The sequence below is a fragment of the Brienomyrus brachyistius genome, chromosome 13 (genome assembly GCF_023856365.1).
Source record: "Brienomyrus brachyistius isolate T26 chromosome 13, BBRACH_0.4, whole genome shotgun sequence".
Classification (NCBI taxonomy): Eukaryota; Metazoa; Chordata; class Actinopteri; order Osteoglossiformes; family Mormyridae; genus Brienomyrus; species Brienomyrus brachyistius.
Window position 1 is genome coordinate 992,977 of NC_064545.1, and position 20,888 is coordinate 1,013,864.

Sequence of the window (20,888 nt, forward strand, 5' to 3'; positions counted from 1 at the left end):
CGTTGTGGTTACAGTGGAGGATTTTCTGCGTTGCCATCCCCCCCATTTACACAGCTGTTACAGCCTCCCTCCCTCTCTGCCCCGGCACCACCGGGCATGCGTGGCCAGCTGAAGGACAGCTTGATGGACTGTGTAATGGAGAAGTCTTTCTACGTCTAATTAAACCGCCCTTTCTTACGCTGCACTTCATAGAAAGGAAGAAGACATTGAAAGCTGGGAATCGGCCTCATTTGTCTTGCATGCATCCCTGCCCAGAGCATAAAAGAACCAAATGGGAAGATGGAGAGAGTGTGTGGGCATTGGGGAAAGGGTACTTACATCACCAGCTGCTAGGAGCACGCCGTTCGCCTCTGCCATGTGCATGTAGCCGTTATTGTTCCCAAACTGCTGGGAGGGGGAGAAAAATAGGCTTATATTAGTGTGCTTTAGAATCTACCTTTACCACAATATGAGATCACACCATGTGAAGATCCAATATATTAAGTGCATTGAAAGCTTAAAGTCATTGTAAATCCAGCCAGGCCTAGCTGGGTCAAGAAGGTCCAATCCAATCGGTCTGTTCTGATGTTGGATTAACCTCGCGGCGTCCTTGAGTGCAAGTGCTGTTATATTACTGCGTTACCGCAAAGGAAAAAAAAAGAAAAAAACACGCACAGGCAGTTTAACAGAAGCAACAGAGAAAGAGGGCCGGTTATTCAGCGCATCGGGAGCGACAATTAATGGCACGTTTGCATCACAAAGCCAAGTAATGAGACGCAACACAAATTCATTAACTTTCAGATGCCCGAGAGGGAGGATTCGGCCGCCACTCGAAATGAGAGAACAATGTTTGTCTTGATTCCTGTCAGAAAGTACAAAAGTAGTGCAGGAGACTGGACGACTAGCTAATCTATCCCTTGGGGCTGAGTACAGAAGACCTCTCCATTCTTCCGAGACGAGCCCACTGACAGGTATTAGCAAAAGGACATGGAATGAAGGATCGCCGGCAGCATCCCGAGTCGGAAATTTTACACGTTTCTGTGCGAACTCACACAGCTGCGACGTACACTCAAGAAAACGGGAGCGCTTCTGTTTTTCATCTACTAGGGGCCTTCGCGGAGAAACGCGATCAAACACCATTACGCTAAAGCTGACATGTATGGTTTGACATATCATTACAAATGTAAATCTAGGGTTCTGCCCCAAACCGCAGCAGAAGTATCATATGGATGCTGGGGGGGGGGGGGGGTGGTTAATAATCTGTGGCATAATCAGGACAATTATTCATTACATAAAATGTTTCTTTTTCCCCTCAGTTCAAAAGCCTTTCAGTAAATCAGGGGGAAAACAGCCAATCAGCTGTGAATGGCATCCGCTAATTAGTATATTCCCTGAGGAAAGGGGGAAAAAGTCAAGTAATAACAAAGCACTTTGATGAGAAAAGTGCCGAAATCAAACCTTTGCTTTAAGTTCTTGCTTTAAAAAGACCAGAAGTAATGTCTCACTGTATGGGTTTTAACAGCACTGGCCTGAACATTTCTCTCAAATTTAACACTGGGGGAGCACCATCCACACTGTAACACACTCTGGGCCTAATTAACCTGCCAGAGACCTGTCTGTGGGACACGGGCCTGTGCTTTTCTTCTTCACCGCTGAAACGAGAAGCTTGGCCACTAAAATCAATCTTCTGTATTAAATCACAGAAGGGTGATCTGTGAAAGTAGCGCCTGGTAATACTCCCACTATGCCTATTTTTAGGCTAAGAATGAGACCAGAGGATACAGTAAACAATACTCTGCCTGGAAGGCATTGGAAAATCCTGACATGGGGGGGGCTTATATTCTAAATTTTTAATTTCCCCTTTAATATATTTGCAGCCCAATGCAAACAGCCCATGCTGATACACTCTTTAAGCATTAAGAAGGTAAAAATGGTGCTAAATCAGCAAGTCACGCAAGATATATAGAAAAACACAAACAAAATATAGACATAGAGAAGCTGTATCGATTCAGCTGTTGTCAAATTGATGCATTGGCACATTAGTCGTGATGATATGCTTTAAATAAGATGGGATAAAGAACTGCTAACAAAGAAATACTAAACCACTAAACTAATATTAACAAAGTGTGGTGTGAGTAGCTTGCAGACAGCTGGTCTTTATTTTTAGAGCAGTTCAGTTCATTCTGTGAATGCATTTTGTGTCCGTGTTCAAGGGCTGCCCAACTGAGCCAAATGCCAAACGAAATTAAGAGTGATTGGATGATCTGCACTGCTGACAGAGGGGTCTATATAGAACTGGGTCATCCCGCACAATGGGCGCTCTATAATTAAAGAGATGAGGAATTGATGACGGCTGCTTTAGGTCAATTAGCGCAAACAAAGCAGTATTTCCATGGAAAGTGTTTCGGGAACGAGAGCAGGTAATGTGATTGGTGGATCTGGAAAGATAGACAGATAGAAAAAGGTGGCGAAACAAACAAATGCAGCTCAAACTGAATACAGCTGGAATGATTCATCAACCATGAAAATGCGTACTATGACCGTGGAGATTTTCAGAACAGTCCACGGTTTGACTTTAACATTAGCAGCTGAATACCTACATGTGAAATACACATATCGAACTTTCAGAAATATGCCGAAAAAGAAATGACAAAGATTAACAGTTTTGGATAAATCTCTAAGTTTTATGTCTGGTAACCAGGTTGGCTTAAATACCTCACAGCTGCCAAAAGACTTGCTGGTTTTATAATTAGATGGAATTATGATATAATCATATCACTTGGGGGAGCACTTACTCAATTTTTTTATTTTAAATTAAACTGGTGATCGTGCATCTGCAAACAAATATGAAAGATAATGAGAATTTGCACATTGAGCTCCAGAATCGTATTTCTGCCAGTATTATTCTTAGGCACAGTATCTATGAATAAATTCTTTAACAATGCAGACATGCAATACTGGCAAACACAAACAGCCCATAAAGTGGTCCACTCATTCACATGTCCACCGTACAATAATGACATGCAACAATCATATGCTATGTAAAAATCACTAGAGCATTAACATTGTCGAATCACCTGGACCTACCTCTGTTAATATAGAGCTAATTCTCTCCGATCCCCCAAAACACCAGCGCATCTTCTGCAATTCTATGTTACTCTTCCCTTTTGAAAATTCTAATCTTTTGACTATCAGAATCTTATTTTTTAACTACTCAACTATCTCATGAATCCTGAAAAGTGCTTATATTTGGGGCATCAAAAGACACAATACTTGTTCTAACAGGCAAGTTCCCCCCCAAAAAAAAAGACATCTGGCATTCTTCTGAAAGACAGGACATGCTTTGATAAGGTACAATATCGACACGCTACATTTCGCAGCCGATTGCTGATATGAATCTAGCCGATACAGACAAAAGCCCTCAATCTGGCAGCAAGGTACAGATTGTCAGAAAAACACCACCAATCTTGTTTGCATTCACTGATTATGAGATTGTTACTATTTACAAAAACAGTGCAATGCCTCTGCCATTCTCCCAGAAGATCGCCATGCTTCTGTCACTCTTATCATCGTGCCTCTTTTCACAAACGTGCAGCGAAATCTCTTCAATCAACAGAGGAAGCAAGGCAAGACAAACAGGACTTAGGTCCTCTTCACCATCTGCTGCTCTGATGAAGTCTCACAGTTACCTTTCAATTTCCATGGCACCAGAAGCCAAAAGATACAGTCAATTACAACCCAATTCATGTTATACATTCAGGGCAGCTGCTCTGACAAGATCATTTAAACTCAGCTGGAAAACACACATTTACTACATAGGCTTGCTTTTGTGTTTCCAACTTGGTTTTTAATGCTTAAGTTTCCCATACGTATTCTTTGTATCACATTAAACAAATAAAGCTAGCAAATATTCTTTAAGGCCTACTGTCCTATAAGCAGATGCAAAAAGAAGTTTATGTTCAAGTCAACCCTGATCTTCATCACGAAACACCAGCCAGACGGCAGCTTGATTGACTCAGCTCCATATTATAGTGGCTGCAGCTATGATGGCCTGTCTCCCTCATTCAGAGGGCCTGCTTAATGTCTTGCTAGGATATTTAAATGGCAATTAAAAGAACACCTGCGTCTTCAGGTGCTTGTAGTAATTAATACCCTCCGCAAAAGGCCCTTGCTTACCGTTCCACCTGCTGACATTTATATGCAAAATTATGCTTAGCAAAATGCCATTTCCAACATATGGAGTGCAAACCAGTTTTAGTGAATGAGATCTGAAGTAACATGATTATAAAGTGTAATTTATCGACAGAGACATTTTCTTCCCTTCCTTAAAACAATCTCTCTATCCTTTCCAAAAAGTCACAACAAACCCCTTCCACCCTTCAATGACATCACCATTTCCATTCTGGGGAGGGTTCCCTCTTAAACTGAAGGGGAGAGGGGGGCAGTGTTAATAGAATTCTGTAATATACCTTACATCTGACCTCCAGCACTAAGATGAGTAATTGTTCATATCATTATTTGCATTTACAATTCTGAAGATGAAGACTTCTGAATGTGACAGCAATACAAATTTCATGCAATAAAAACCAGTGATGCTTAGCAGTTGAATCTAGTTGCGCAATGATGCAAACCAGGCTTGGACAGTTAATGCATTATTTACTACAGCATGTCCATTGTAACAGCATGTCCATCACTCTAAGATCATTCACATACACGTAAATATTTCAGTGTTAGCCTTTCTAACAGCGGCAGAATTCTGAAGACGCTATTTCTCATCTTAATTAATGATTTCATGATTGAGGTTTTAAGATGGCACAGAAGCTGGGATGGAATATAATCAATGACAGACTGAAGCTCAGGATTCCAGAATGCATAGAGAAAGAGAGAGAGAGACAGACAGACAGAATAATAAAAGACCCACAGATAACTGGGTCAGAATGCTTTGTTCAGCAATAATGTTGCACTCAGAGAGACCACTTCAAAGAGTTCTCCCGAGTACATTAAGCACAAGGGAACCTAAATCAGAGAACAGGAAAAATTTCCAAAGAAAATGAAAATTTTCCGTTTGAAAAATAAGGAACTTAATGCAAAAGTACTCAAAAGTGCCATACGCTTCTCTGCCAGATGGGTGTGTCTGCAGTGTGCTGCTCATAGCCTCCTTCCTTTCGGCCGCGTCCTGCTTTGCTGGCCTGCCTTTTACAGTCAACTGTATTTTAATGCCCCAACAGGCTCATTGACATCATAAGAAACCACCATCCCTCCCAAGCCCCTCCCCCTCCTGTTTAGTTAATGACTTATGGCTGGTGTTCTGTGAACATTTTATATTGCTTATGTAGCCAAGACATTTTAATGGGCAAACGGAGATCCAAGCAGAGAGGTAAATGGCACAGCCGACAAGGGAGCGACGAATGGTAGCTGGCCATCAGTAATCCACGTTTTCTGTTGGCTGAATAACCACCTCATGAAAGATGAAACAAAAGCATTACTGCAGATCAATAATAAAACAGATTAGGAAAACGACGTCTGAGAATAGGTGCTTCGGTGATGAGGTCTTCATGTAGAGAACCTCAACGGGTCAAGCTGCAGTTTGCGGTTTGGCCCGTGGGGGAGGAACGGCCGAGTGTCATGTGAAGTTTGTTTTCTCGTGGACAGCGGGTTTGGCTGGGTGGGGGTGCTGTGTAAATACAGTCGCTGTGAGAAAGTTCCTACTAGTCGTTATTTCTTACCATTTGCTGAGATGGCTTCAGGAAAATTCCCCACACACCTCAGCTCAGATATACTAGCAGTTTAATTCTGTACTGTGAAGCTACTCCTACATGATAAACTCTCATTCCTTCTCTCTTTCTTTGGTTCAGCTCATTGCCATTCCTTTATGGCTTTTATGATTTGTGTCATTTCCTTTAAGGGCACTCAAACCATACCTATGTATTATTAAAAACTCAGAAATTTAACAGGCGCTGTGTACCAACTCACCAGAAACACTAAACATTTGATTCCGAGATGGGAAGCTTGGTTCTGAGAAGTACAACGCCTCAGATTAGAAATTCATATGATGCATATTTAAAATTAAATACATAAGATTTTCCACAAAATTGCTAAAAGAAATTTTAAGTTACATTTAAGTTCATGATGCTTTCAGAGGCTTTAAAAAGAAATCAGGCCAAGCTATATTTCAGAATCACCATGCAGTGGAGTTCAGCTACATTGTTCTGGGGACACTTTAAGCAGCAGCCTGACAAAGACCCTTTATTTAGAAATATCAGTGCATTTACTGCAAACCTATATTTAATTTGACAGATGGAGAAGGGCTAAGCCACTTGGGTTAAATGCGGCCTGTTTGAGGTTTGCTGAACACAGCACTCTTTCATCTCCATTACACACATTACTCAACTCCCATAACCCTACCTGGGTTAGTGCACACATCTGAGTAAAATCCAACATAACCATTTATAAAGCATGTCGCCTCCCCGAGATCACCTTGGACTTTTTGCCATGTTTCCATTTCAAAATCGATTTTATTATGGTAACAACATACCATTACCAAAGGGACAGTTATAAAAACAAAAATGTCCATTTCTAAATCACCATTAAACTGCAACAGACATAATCTCTATGAGTGATACAGGATAAACAGAAAGCTGAAATTGTTCTTATATTTTTTTGGTCATATTCCATTTCATGGCATCAATATTTTTTATGAAAATTCAGCACCTATCATTTTCCAAAAAATTCATTTCACCCAAACCGTCAACAAGAAACATGAAGGTTTTTTTTTTTAAAGCACAAGGGAATCCGGGTGCTGTATGGAAGGACTCGTGTACCAGTCTGTTTTAGACTGCAGGGTGGACTGTATGAAGGAAATGCATCTGCCTACCGCAAGAAAAAATAAATAAATAAATAAGGGCAATATGGAGGAGCAGAGGTTATTGTCCAATTTAAATCTTGGCTTCCTTCCCAGAACAGTACAAGACTCCAATTTGAGGCTGGGTTGCTGGGTGCTACTGACAGAGGTCCTTCTGCAAATACGATTGGGCACATCTCCAGAAATGTGTCTAGAAGCTGACAATCAACAAGTCGGCAAAGATTAACAGTATGACTGGAGCAAATTAGTCCAAATTATGAAAACATACGGCTGAGGATGCTCATTTTCCGCTTTGTTCAAACTCCAGCAAGAGAATGGTCCACTACAGACTCCGCCGTGTAGCTCAGCTTCTTCATCAGAAACCTTTTCACAGACACAAATATAAGCGCAAAGGGGCCAAAACTAACTGTAAGGAACGAAGCTCTCTAGCAGAGACAAACGGCTGTTTGAAGCTGGTGTAATTAAAATGGCCTTCAATTTTCATGCCACATGACTCTCCCAAAGGAAACCAATAACAAAAACAAAAAAAAAAAAAAAAGAGTATAAAACCAGTATAAAAAGCTCAGGTTTTTGTTGTTTATTTACACCCAGAAGTCCAGTCTAAATAGTATTTAACCATAATTTTTTTTCTAAAAGTAGAAAAAAAGTATTGCTATGAACCAGCACTTTTATAGACATGGAAAAACCTTAGAAGATGCATGAAGGACATATTGGCTGATCACTTTGCTGCAGTCCATCAGCAATGAATAACGCAATAGCTCAGGTCTGGTGTAAATATAGCTATAAAAATTTCCTTGACAATAACGTGTGCAGATATGCATCTAGGAAAAGCTAAACATGAAGACCTTGAGTAGAACAACATGCAACATTCTCATACTTATGCTACAGCGTTCAGTTTGATACAAGGTGAGCAAGTTTATCTGGCCTAATCGTGTAGTGCCACCAAATTGTTAATGTATTTACAATGTTTAATTCAAGAGAACAGAATCTGCTTTTATACACATGCTGTTCTGGAGGTTTGTGTGAATCGTGAGGCATTAAAATATGACTGGGAAATGAACACATAAAATCGGGGGGGCGGGGAATAAGGGTTCCCCTACTGAGAATATTCATGACTGTAATAAGCAGGGCTCGGAAAATATTCGTTGTTAAATTGTTTTCCTTTACAAAGTCAATTTACATTATGAACCAACACGGGCTATGTAATAAACACACAAAATCTTAAATTCGACTAAGGAGGAAGACATAGCAACCAGGTTCCTGATATATGACCTGTCCAGAGCAATATAATATCTTTGTTTTAGAGGGACAACCACAGAATCTTCTAGACTACTTTATTACTTTCCTCACTGTAACTCCAAACCGACAGTGAATTCAGTGAAACTTTTTAAAAAGTACTGTAAATGTGTCTGACAGTCTCCCAGAGCAGTTGGTGCTGCAGCTGGCAGAAAAGGTTTGTAGACCAGTAGGAATTATCTGGACTTCTGCACGGATGGCTCCTAAAATATGATCTGATCTTCACATAACTCATAATAATAAGCGCAGGCATATTTAACAAACACACAACATTTCACATCACCATATTTTTACTGAACAACCATGGTCAAGTCATGGAAAAGGTATGCAAACCCTTAAACTTAGAAACCAGTGAAACCTTCCTAACTGGTAATAACCCCAACCGATGAGATCTGCACGGCAGTTTGAAAGCATTTTGCACGATTCTTCCATTCAAAACTGCTTCATGCACATTTCCTGCATAGTACTTGCCCTAACCAGCACTAGTCAGTAAGAAACCAGTGGGTTTCTTACAATACACTCAGGAATACAGACATTATCGCGCTCAGCGGCTGCCTGCACATGCTTACCTATCACCCTAGGGTTCTCTGTCACCTGTCTGAAGATCCTACTGCTAGGATTAGGTTTAAAGAAACGCCTATGGAGGAGCAACAACGTCGCTGAATGTCTTCCAAACTAACTGCCTTCCTGTGGTCTTCAGAAATCCAGTCCAATGAGTCTCAACACTTCTGACTGGGCCATGTTGCACTTGATCAGAACTCTGTTGTTAGTAATAGCCAACCAAAACACTCACACACACACACACACACACACACACACACACACACACACACACACACACACACACACACACAGAGCGTGTGAGTGTGTGTAGGTCAAAACCTGAAATCGATTGGAGCGCCTGACTTCCCCGACCCTCTTTTCAAAAGGATCTAGAGGTTCTTCAAACCATTAATTTAATAACAATGTAGCGATATGAAATGCTGCATGTCGTTTGTCTTTATTACTATTATTATTATTATTACCGTCATCACATTTTAGGAATCCAGATAATTCCATATTGTTCATGAACTATTCAACACGACTACACAGGCCAAACAAAGCACCTACAGAAATCCCAAGACCAAACTCCAGCAGAGTATAGTTCATTAGTTTATAGAATAATTTACAGTTACAGCAGATGTATTATAGGTCTAGGGCACGGCAACGCTGTGAGGGTAAGTTACATTATTAGCTGTGTCATAAATCGAGCGTTTGGAAAATACCGAATGCGGCGAAAACGCGGCATGTGTGTTATAACGCCGAGACTCTTCCTTCAGTAGGGGTGTGAAACTCCTGCCCAAAATCTAGCAGTGTTAAATAAAGCTCTGGGGAATCACAATGAATTCTTCAAACTGGGCTCTGTTCCCAGCACCCCCACTCCACCCCACCCCACCCCACCCCCATTCATCTTCAATTCTGTTTGACCTGCTTTCTTCACACCTCTCTCAGTACAGTCTGTGGGAGGGTGCTGCAATTTCACATTCAGCAACCTGAATCTTAAAAATAAGACAGTTCAATAAAAAAAAAGGAGAATCTTGAATAATGCAAATTAATGATCCCAAATGCGGGCTTTTCCACGGGACATACAATAGCACTGTGTTAGCATACAGCTGGGGGGAAGATGACACTCCCAGGACTAGCTGGGAATCCGACAGGCTGTATGCGTGTGCTACAAATCTGCACCTTCATTCTAACCTTAGCTATCACTGAGCTTTCATCGCTGCGAACCCCATTATCAACCGTGACCCTTTTATAATGCCAACCCCCTGGGCTTAAGCAGAACCACACACCCACACCTGTACCAGGTGAAACGCCAATGCCACTTACAGTGAGAGGAGGCTAAGGAGAGAAAAGGGAAACGAACCTGATCCCAATGTTTCACTGAAAATTTGGTACCAGTAGAAATCTTAGACCTAATATTGTATGACTTCTTCTAATGGCTGAAATGATACGCTTCACCAAAAAAAGTAACAATAATAAGTTAAATGATGTATTAATATGCTGCATGAGACTCTAGGCAAAAACATTGATACTGATGTACTAGTATGGATTCATAAAAAGAATACCAGGTGTACATCATTGCCGGATTATCCATTATACAGGCTCTGGGGCATGAATACACATTGTTATTCAAGTGTATCTCATTTACACTTAAAACAAGGTCCTTCTGGATTTTAATTAATCTCTGAGGTAAATCCCAAGGGGACCAGCCTCAGTAAAGAGAACCACTTTGATTTATATGCTCTGCTGTTATTCCTGCTTGAGGCCTGCCTTTTTCTGAATAATATGTAGATAATGCAATTATACCATTTGTTAATTAGTTTCAATATTTTTCATGGGGGGTGGGGGGAGGGGGGGGGGGGGGGTCCAAACAGGAAACTAAATGAAAAGTTGTCCAGTTAATCCAGTTCCATTATTTTAATTTTCACCTAGATGCAATTAAGACCAAAATAATGTGCTAAATTTGATTGCTGGGGCAAAAAAAAAAATGAAAAACTTTGATACCACATGAAATGCTATTAAAAACAACAGCAAGCATGGAATACGCTTTCAGAACTAATCAGCCTTCCCACGGCTAATGGGGAACTCCTGGGGGGGGGAAATCACACTCATTTGGGAAAATTATGATGGACCTCCCTCAATTTATTTAATCCATTTTTTTTCTTTGAACAAACAATTGAAAGAATTTAACTGGAAGGACTTCAAGGATTTTATTGGAGGAAACTGACAATACATCGCTATGACTGCACTGTTGATCCAATAGCCAGTTATAGTTGTGGGGCCCTTGGAAGGTAAAGAACAAAATGGATTTCGACAGAGAGACAGAATTCAAAACACTTTAACGGCCTCTTTAAATAGACCTACTATCCCGCAGCGCACCAAGTAGTGTCAAGTAGGCTGCGCATATTTCGAATGCTCAGCTTCAAAAAAACACCATCCTCGTAAAAAATTTCCACTGTAGCTGAATCTGTTGTCAAAACTGCATATGCATTTTGTCATCATCATGTACCGCGTCAGCAAGCGTCCTAATCAGGACGTCCCCCTTACAGCTGCGAGGCACACTGCAACAACCTCCTGCCAAACACGAAACAAGTTAATTCAAGCTAAGAACATCAGTTAAGGGTCCGACAACATTGTCCCTCTTATGAACTCAAAACCACCAGCCACCGTTTCCAAGCCCTACCACATATTTGACACTAAACACTGGCAGTGTGGTGGTATTCTAGCTGCTTACTATAGAATTATCGATGAAAGAATAATGCGCAAACTACCGTTTCCACAGAAAGAGACACAACCCTGAACACACACTACAAATTGTCTGGGTTGTATCTCATCTGCTCTAAGGAGCAAGATAATAAGGCGAATCTGCTCAATAATCAGTTATGCGTGGCACCTTTTGCGAGATGATTTTCCTTGAAACACAGAAAGAAGGAAAACTGAGAAAGGGGAATGTATGTAGGTGAGGGTTCAGTCCAATAAGTCTGAGTGGCAAAGGTCAACACAGCTTGTTAACCAACCACAGGCCTTCATAAAAACCAAGCAGCTTGTTATTATTTTCGAAGGTTTTCATTTCAGAAGGTTAACCTTGGACAACTGCAAATGAATGCTGAAAATAAGGTGCCTTATTCTCAGATTCTTAGATATAAAACAGTCACTACTACTTCTCCTTGCACGCATTGCTCATTTTCAGCTGCTGTAGGCTTTTGACAGGAAACATTACAAGCCCAAAATATTCAGGTAAAACAGCTTTACTAATAAACTGAGTATTATTTAGATGCAAATTCCCCAGGAACTGCTGAAACTGTGATCTACCTTGCATGGCATTCACATAATGCAAAATGCACAAGTCGTCTGCCGTTTGGTTCAGTACATAAATTCCTCCTTGGGTCTAAGAAGCTATGGGTTCAACACCCATAAGATATGGTGGGAAATAAATCTCAAACAGTGAACGCATTTCAGGTATCCGAGAAGCATGTTCAGAAAGGACCAGGAATTCACGGTCACATATTTAAATGTTGAGGGTTTCGTCAGACTGTTATTTCATACAGCAGCAATACAAAAAACAAAGGCTCACACCACTAACATAATACGTAAAAGCTGTCTGTTCAGTCCAGCACTGACGGTGTGTTCACATCTGTTGCTGTATGTTTGAACATTTGAACGGAGATTCAAGCCAGACATAACGGTAACAAATACTGTTAACTCAATGTTTGGAGCGTACAGGCCGATGTAAAAAAAAATTATAAATAAATAAATAAACAAAAGGCTGGAACACAGCATTTCAGCAGGTCATGGAAAAAGGCCACCATCACTCACCCATGAACAATGGGTTTGTTAACAGGTGGGCTGGGGAGGGCTACATCCCATAATACCCACACCTATGGCCAGCTGCACCCTAAACTCTAATTAGGTCTTTATTAAAGCATCCTAAATGAAACACTTGCATAAGGCATAAGGAAACCATGGCACCAGATTGCGCCTGTTCCATTAGTTATGAAGCAAATCAACATTCAATATCTCAACTAAGTGTTCAAAGACACCCCTTTCATGCACGTTAAGATGCAATATAAAACAGCTAGCCCACCAGTGAGGAGAACCATATGGCTGGTGGTTACCGGGACCACCACTGGCAGTGCCTCAATTTCTACTCCTCTTCATAAAAAGCTTTTAGAAACTCCAAAGCAGCACTTCGGATCCCCTCTGAGAAGATGTTTTTGTTCATATTAGTGCTTTATTTGAGCACCTTATCCATTAACTTACTTGCAGTAAAAATGCAGTTGGTCATTAAAACAACCAAACCACCGTATCCCTAAAATTATTCAAATAAATTAGTTGTGGGTCTTACCAAGACTTTCCAGAGTCATAAAAGAAATTAAAAGAAGCAGTTCCATGTTCATTTTCCATTATTCTGGTACATAATACAAATAAAAGATGGCATATAAAAACATACACCTGTCTCGTACTGTTGGGGTATAGGGCCCGGTTTTGAGGGGATGTTTTCATAAGGAAATTCCAGCGTGAGTTTTGGTCATTATAGCCAAGGGTCTTTGCTGATATTTTAAATTAAATATTGATAGGGAAAATTCATCGTTCTGTTTTATGTGTGTAATTCATAAACGATTTGCAGTTGAAATGAGTGTCCTGAGCCATCTGTGTTTATTTAAATAGTGATTCTCGATAATCCTACGTTTAACCGTATTCCTGGCCCACCTACCATGCTGCAGAGCCATCCTGAAAGGAATGTCGTTTTTTTTAAACACATTTGCAGTATTTCAGTACTTGCAGCATATTTCCAGCATCCTTCAGTTTGCAAAAGGTCATAATGTAAAACTATTTGTTCAAGACCATTTTTTTTTGCTTTATTCTCCTACAGAGGAAGAAACGTCATGGGACCTGCGGCTCAGAGACCCAGAGACACTTAGCGATAAAGCCTGACTCCTGCCAAGCTGATCAGATGAATGAAACACTTCTGTTACCCTGCTGAATGATTTATACGAGTTGATACCTGTTTGATCGCCCCATAATTCTTTACTTTCACATCATACACACAGTTTGTCTTTTCAACAGAAGAATTAATACGCCTCTACCTGCACAGGATAGAAAAAAAAAATAGTTCCTTTCCAAAATACAAAATGTAGCGCTGCACGATATATCGTTTCAGCATCATTACGATGTGCGCATGTACATCGCATCTGTCTGCACGGCTTTGTGTCTGTTGGCTCAACTTGCAGCAACACCACCAACTTATTCAACACATTCTCTTGGCAGATATGTTCTACTTGGCTATAGTGTATTTTGGGTAATTTAATCTCCTACTTTGCTTTATAAATATCAGCATACTACTCGCAGAAATTTCACATATTGTGATTCACTTGAGCGCTTCATCCTTCCACAAAAAAAATCCTCCATTACTTGAATATTGACCGAGTATTATTTTTAGTGTGCTTTTCTTGAGCATACATAGTGCTGGCAATGATAAACTCCTTCATGGCAGTGACTTTACGGTCTTCGATACAACTTAATCATTATTCATCCTGATGGGGTGCATTATCTAGATTAGTCAATAGATAAATGTCAAGGCATATATAATATAGACAGGCTAGGTATCAAGAATAGGACCACTACACAGTCAGAGCAGCTCTGCTAAGAAAAGCACTACAGTAAAAGCAGAGCTGTGACATTCTGGGCCACACTGAGCCAGCATCTCCCGGGAGGAAGAGCTACGATTCCCTGCCCTGTAGCCACCCGGAAGACGGGAGCCATTCTGACAAATGGCTGTTAGGGCGTTCACTCAACATTTATTACTGGTATAGTTTGAGATTGGATTTTTAGGCAGGACATAAAGATGTTTGTGTTATTTAGGATGATCTGTGGGACGCCGTGAAGCGAACTTATGTGCATGAACGCTGACCTGGAGATCTATAGATGAAAATCGGCCTCCATCAACAGGTATATTCAGCACTTTCACGATGGTAGATGCAGCTTATGCTGCGGTTCAAAAAGAAGAAGCACCCGCCCGAAACCTCTACACCTGTACAGGCATACAGACACAAAGCAGAGATTTGATAATCTTTGGTTTCCCAGTGAAATGCATCACGGTTGACCGACAGTCATCATAACAGTTTAAGCTCATCTGGAAGATAAATAACCTGCGGTTGAGAATGATAATTTTCATGAGTAGTTGAAGTATATTTTTCAAACGGTTAATCATAACATTACGACACAATTTCAGCTTATTGATGCCGATGTACGGTGAAAGCACACCTTCCTTCTGTATAGCAAGTCTAAACATATTGTATCGTTAAGTGCCAGAATTCAGAGGCACAACAATGAAAGCGTTCATTTGTGGGCCAGCCTGTTGTTTCGACACAGAGAACACTTGAGAGTGGCAGCACATAAAGAATGAAAAGAGCACAACACAAAGCTTGAGATGCCCTTGATTTTCATAAACCATCCGGGTTTAGATCAGCGCACCATTAGGATGGCAAGTTTACTGGCCCGTCTGCTATTTTTTCTAAGAAAAAAATGGAAGTCCTCCATGATGGCTTCCATAGCGACCATTGTGACAGCAACCAGAGAGGCATCATGGAAGCTGGAGTTCAAAGGTCATCTCAGACAAAAAAGTATGTGTCTGATTAAATAAAGATTTGATTAGTGAAAATACAAACCGGAGGAGAGGAACAGCTGCAGAGGAAGAAAGAAATCACAACATGATTGGGTTTACAGAGTAGATAGTGCAATTCCAAATGAAAATGAAGTTTAAAAAAAAAATAGTAGCTACCAATTACAAGCATAATGTAGCCTATGGCAACAGAAGAGGAAGAAGACGGATACCTTATTAGGCATAAAAGCCATGTATGAAGTAAATCATAAACACATTTTTAGACATGGCAAAAGCAATATGGTTTCCAAGTGAAAAATGAAATATAATAGTTTGGCCTGCCTCTGCTCCCGGCCTCACTTTGAAGTGATGTCAATCACTCTTAAGTAGCACTGAAATCAGGGGCTGCCAGTTGTGAACATTAGTCAAAAGAAATGTTTGGCCACAAACCGGCAAAGTCTGCAAACCTATTTACTCAGGTAGTGGGGAAGACAGATCCAAGCCATCAGAGTAACTTCTCATCGTTGTTCATGAAAAAATAAAGTAAAATGCAGGCGTCTGCCCGAAAGTGGGCTTTGTAACATAAATATCATTTTACCAAATTATTATTGCAAGTTTTACTAAATCTAGAGCATTATGTAGGTGAGCATGAAAGATGCCATCTGCCTTGCAGTTGAAAAGAGTTTGTTAGAGAACTCTCTAGAAGCTCCAGCACTTGTGGAAATGCACTGGGGCTAAGAAAACCAAGGCTAATTACGGCAATGACTCTTGGACAAACCCGGGCATCTGAAATAGGAGCATTCGAAACATCAAATAGACCTTAAACAAATCCCACAACTTCTACCCCAAAGCAGCCAGCTGCATCCCAATCAAAGTGGACACACATACGAACTGCAAAGCGTTTAATAACTTTAGCGGTTCACCATAACTTTTTGTAATGAATAAAACATGTGGTCGCCGTTTACCGCGGCACACAATAAAAATCAAAAGCACGACTATAATCCCCTCGAACCTCCCATTTCCAATGTATAACTCTACATATAATTTCCCAGTACCAACCATTCATTATTTCAGTGGGCACAGTGGGAAAGACCTTAAACACAGTTCCCTTTGTTTTCGAACTCATACGAAACCTCTATATTAAAGACCAGCCTACTGCAAGAAGAAATCTGTCACACACCTGAACACAATCCAGACAATTAAATTTCAAAAACAGAAAAAAATACCAGGTGGGCTTCCCCTAAGCACCACTACAAGGCATTTTAGCAGGGCACTGGGCAGAAGGCTGTTTCCAATAATCCTTTATGGGACCGTCCATGTAGCCCCTCTGCTGAGACCTGTCTGATTACAAAATTTACTTTTCTTTGCAATACGCCGACTTGCACTAATACATCGAACTCTGTGAAGTTTATGACATTTTCTTTTCTCGACTGCCGTTTTTTTTCTCATAACTGACCTTTTAAAACTTCCATATCTTGTTGGTGCCATAGGTAGGGGATAGCAAATTAGTGATGAAGCTGTTTGTTCACGTTGTTCTGCAATGTCTGTACATGCTTTGGAACGCTACCGACTTTAGTGTCATTGATGCACAATCATTTCACTGGAAATCTGCATCTTTATTGCTTATAAATCCTAATTAAATCTCATTAAATTCATAAACACACTCCACTACCTTTTAAAAGGAGATGTCAAAACTTAAATTCTGTTGCAAAATATGTCCTGAAAAATCTCAAATTTAGTTGTAGGAAACATTGCTTCCCATAAATTGAAGGTAGTAAAAAATATATATATAATTTAGCTTTATAAACAATGTGACAAATCAAATGAGGCACATAGCACTGTCCGAAACAAAATACATACCTTAGAAATGTCACTACGGTTATATCCATGGTGACCACACCTTTTCTCAGTAAACAACACCCACTGTATTTAAATAAATGTGTCAAATCACTTGTTAGACAGAGGACTTTAATAACAATCAATGCACCGGTAACAAGCAAAAAGTACAATTCTACTTAAATCATTCAACTTCTCCAAAGTGCAAACAATTGCAAAAAGTGCAAAAAAATGCATAAAAATGTATGGATCATACCCAAGAGCTGGCAATTCGCATACAATATCACCATGATTTACATATCTACTTTTTCATAACATCAAATGCCATATAATGATTTGCATAACATACCATAAACATTCTGATTAATTCTGATCTCTGAAAAAGGTAAATTCCTTTGGTGGATAAAAACAGTCTAATGACAAAGAAATGAACTTGTTTCAGTGAAATTCTCCCTGAAACTGATTATTTTTTATTTTTTCCCCAAGGTTAGAAACTGAAAGCAGAGCCATCTGCTGTACCAACTCCATTTCAATTTGCAAATTGCTACTCCAGGAATTTATAACAGGCATAAGATGTTCTATTTTTTTATTACAGGATTTTCCCACTAATGGCTGATGACAAGTCCGTCCCTCTGGAAGTCATCACACCTCCTCCACTCGTCACAGCGTGACCCCTCGCTGAGCGATTGTGGAGCAGAGGCCTAACAGGAGACCAGATTGGGGGGGGGGGACAACGACACGGAACTCCATTCCAGCCAATGGCTTTCTCTGCCCGCATAGACTATGGGGACACAAACGACAGCAGCCAAATTCCCCACAAGCTGTGCTGAGAGCAAGACTGTCACAGAGTAAACCGTAGCGCCGGGGCAACAAGTGTTGTGTGCTGTAGTGCTTGTAGAGAAACCGTTCAATAATGTAAAAAAGCACACGCAATCATTTTCTACACCTGGACATTTCAATTCACCTGCAATATTAGCCAGGATGCAGAGTAGCTAATATTCTTACATTACTGAGTCAGCTATAGCATCCAGTCTGAAAGCAATCGGGTAATGGATTGCCCTTCAGTATTTACTGGCACATTAATCCTAGGTTCTACTGCCCTCACACTGCTTTGATTAGTGCAGTGTCCAAAATGAAATATAAAATGTTGTTACCTGGGACACACAGATGCACCAACATCTGGAATCCTGAAAAGAAATTCTACTGCCCTTTTTGCTGATCAGCGCTAGGTATCTTCACTGTTTAGATTGTTGCTAAAACCAGACACATTAAAAACTCCCCAAATTAAACAGAGACAGACAAAAGACTAACTAGTGGATAAGATTACAAACAGGTGCCAGACCACCTGGATATTCAATAATCATGTTTCCCCAACTGAGTCCTTCAAAACAGCATATGGGGGGGATGTGTACACATCGGTAATTAATACCAACTGACATCAATTTCAAATTAATTTCTTACCGAAGACATTTGTATATCTAATCACCACCAGTCAAAGGCGCCACGTAACACTTTGAAGAGAAAATGCATCTAAAATTAAAATGAAATGTGTCTAAAACTCGCGACCTATCACAGACCCAGGAAAAGATTATATTTAAAAGAATGATTGTTTGACATACTCTGCATTCTATACTTGTCAAATGTTGAGAATTACTTCTATTTTGATGTAAGTTGAGTATTAAAATTACTTCTCTTAATTAAAAGAAACGTAAAAAAGTAGTCAAGAGTTTTAGGTAAAATACCATGGCTTTACAAAGAGGACCTTAAACTACTACGAAAGACAAATCACTTTCATGAGATTTTCCCGTTTTAACCTACATAACCATTTCCATCAAGTACAGAAAGCCGTAATATGCGAGTGCCAAAAACGTTACGTTGAGTCAGTTAACCAAAATCTGCCAGTGTAGTGAGGATAGTGACATTGATTAATTAGATGAACGATGTGCCAGATTGACCGTGGGAAAGCCTGCTCTCGGTATAACACATGAAACAGATCATCAAGTTTGTGTCCGTAAAAAAGAGAAGAGAATATAGAAGATGAAGCATTCAGACCAAGCACTCGGGCATTTATAAAACTCAGAGACATTATGCTTCCAGTTCATAATACTTTCAGTTTTATGTTGCTTGCTGCTCTCACACCTGCAAAGAGGACGCCGGGTCGAAGGGACAAGATATTTTTAATGTGCATAAAACACGCCGAGAAGTTCGCAGCAAGTTATTTGATTTGTCGCGCAACGATCCCTTAAACTATTTTCATTGCTGTCGGCGCCTCTGTAACACAATGTTTAAACATCAGCACCAAGTAAACTTGAGTCCCTGGTGTCGAAAAACTGCTACGACCACGTCAACATTAATACACTGTAAAACAAACAAAAAACATAAGCCGGCACTTCACCTTGTTGTAGTTGTAGTAACCCAGGCAATGGGAAAAATCCAGGTTGGATGGGTCTCCAGGAACAGAATTCCCATTAGGAGAGGGATAAAACCTTACATCCATGTTTCGGGAAAACACTGCAGCACTATGATTTACAGAGCTCAGCGTAACCTTCTCGCGGTTTCCCCTCCGGCTTATTTGCTAAACCGAGTTTGTACTGAGAAAGAGTAAAAATAAAAAATAAGTTTAAAATCAGCTAGTTTTATCTGCAGAAAAAAGTAGCAGGGAAGGATGGGGAAAGGGGTGAACTGTAGCCTGTAGTTTTGATAATCCTCTTGTAGTCGTCGCAGTAGTTGTAGTGTGCAGTTTGGAAAATCAAGTACAGGTAGGACAGCGCTCGAGCTTTTTCCCCCCGAGGGCTCTTATTACATTTGTGCCAAGCCGAAATGTTTGCTCATGCATTTATGAGCAGCTATTGTACACAAAAGAAGCCACGCGTCCGGCACGCAGAGCTTCCACAATTCAGCGGTGCAGGGGGCACACCAAACAGGGGGCAGATACAAGCTCTGATCGCGCAGGACACCGGAGGGTGGGCACCATTCTTACGCTCTCCTGAGCTTCTTGTTTAAGTCCTGCCTCTTGCTTCAGTTATTATTATTATTGTTTTTTTTTTTTTTGACGTTTTGAGTACCGCTGGTTGTATGGAAAATGCCTCGCACAGTAAAACAAATCGCTTCCTTTTCTAGAGTAACATTAATTAGTATGTACGCTGGATACGGACAGCTCTCCTCCCCATCGGTTATTACTGTAGTTTCCAACTACCGAGGCGCTGCGCTTTTTTCTGGCATGGCTCCTGTACTTATCGAACAAGTAAAATGTCTCAGCAGCCTAGGTCCCTCCCAGTTCGCTGCACGCCACTCCCCTCACCCTACAGTTTACTACACATGCAGGCACACACACGTACACGTACACACACACGTAGACGTGTTTCGGATACAAGGTTTCTCGTTACATCCAAATTATCTTTTTGAAAGCTGGTATTGTGTGATCGTTTACATAAAGTTGAGGATTCATTAACATGCTCATTTTAAGTGCGTTTTTTTTAAGTAGACTGCATTTTACCAGGTAATGAAGAAAATTGTGATATTTAGTAGGTTTAAGCAGGTTGGAGGTTACTGAATCAATTTAAATAGTAAGCCAATCTTTGATTGATCTTATATATCGCTAACAACGAGTGTATGTTTTATCGTAATGTAAGTTTTTGCTGTTGGGGTGTTTGTATATGTTGAAAATGAAAAACTAAACACTCAGATCTATAAAAAGTAATTATATTACCCAACCCAGACATAGCAAATAATATAGTTTGCACAGTAGGGATGACAGACTCATAGCCATGC

General features: G+C 40.4%; 1 protein-coding gene across 1 annotated transcript in view; it reads right to left on the minus strand.

The window, feature by feature from the left end:
* The window catches only part of LOC125705774 (TOX high mobility group box family member 3-like), a 35,056-nt gene extending 14,693 nt beyond the window's left edge, over positions 1-20,363 (minus strand). The window contains exons 1-2 of the mRNA XM_048971962.1: positions 19,513-20,363; positions 319-384 (exon numbers count right to left, since the gene is read on the minus strand). Of these exons, the coding sequence (XP_048827919.1) occupies positions 319-384; positions 19,513-19,614 (168 nt within the window). The 5' untranslated portion in view covers positions 19,615-20,363. The remainder of the gene's footprint in view (positions 1-318; positions 385-19,512) is intronic.
* Between the last annotated feature and the right edge of the window lie 525 nt (positions 20,364-20,888).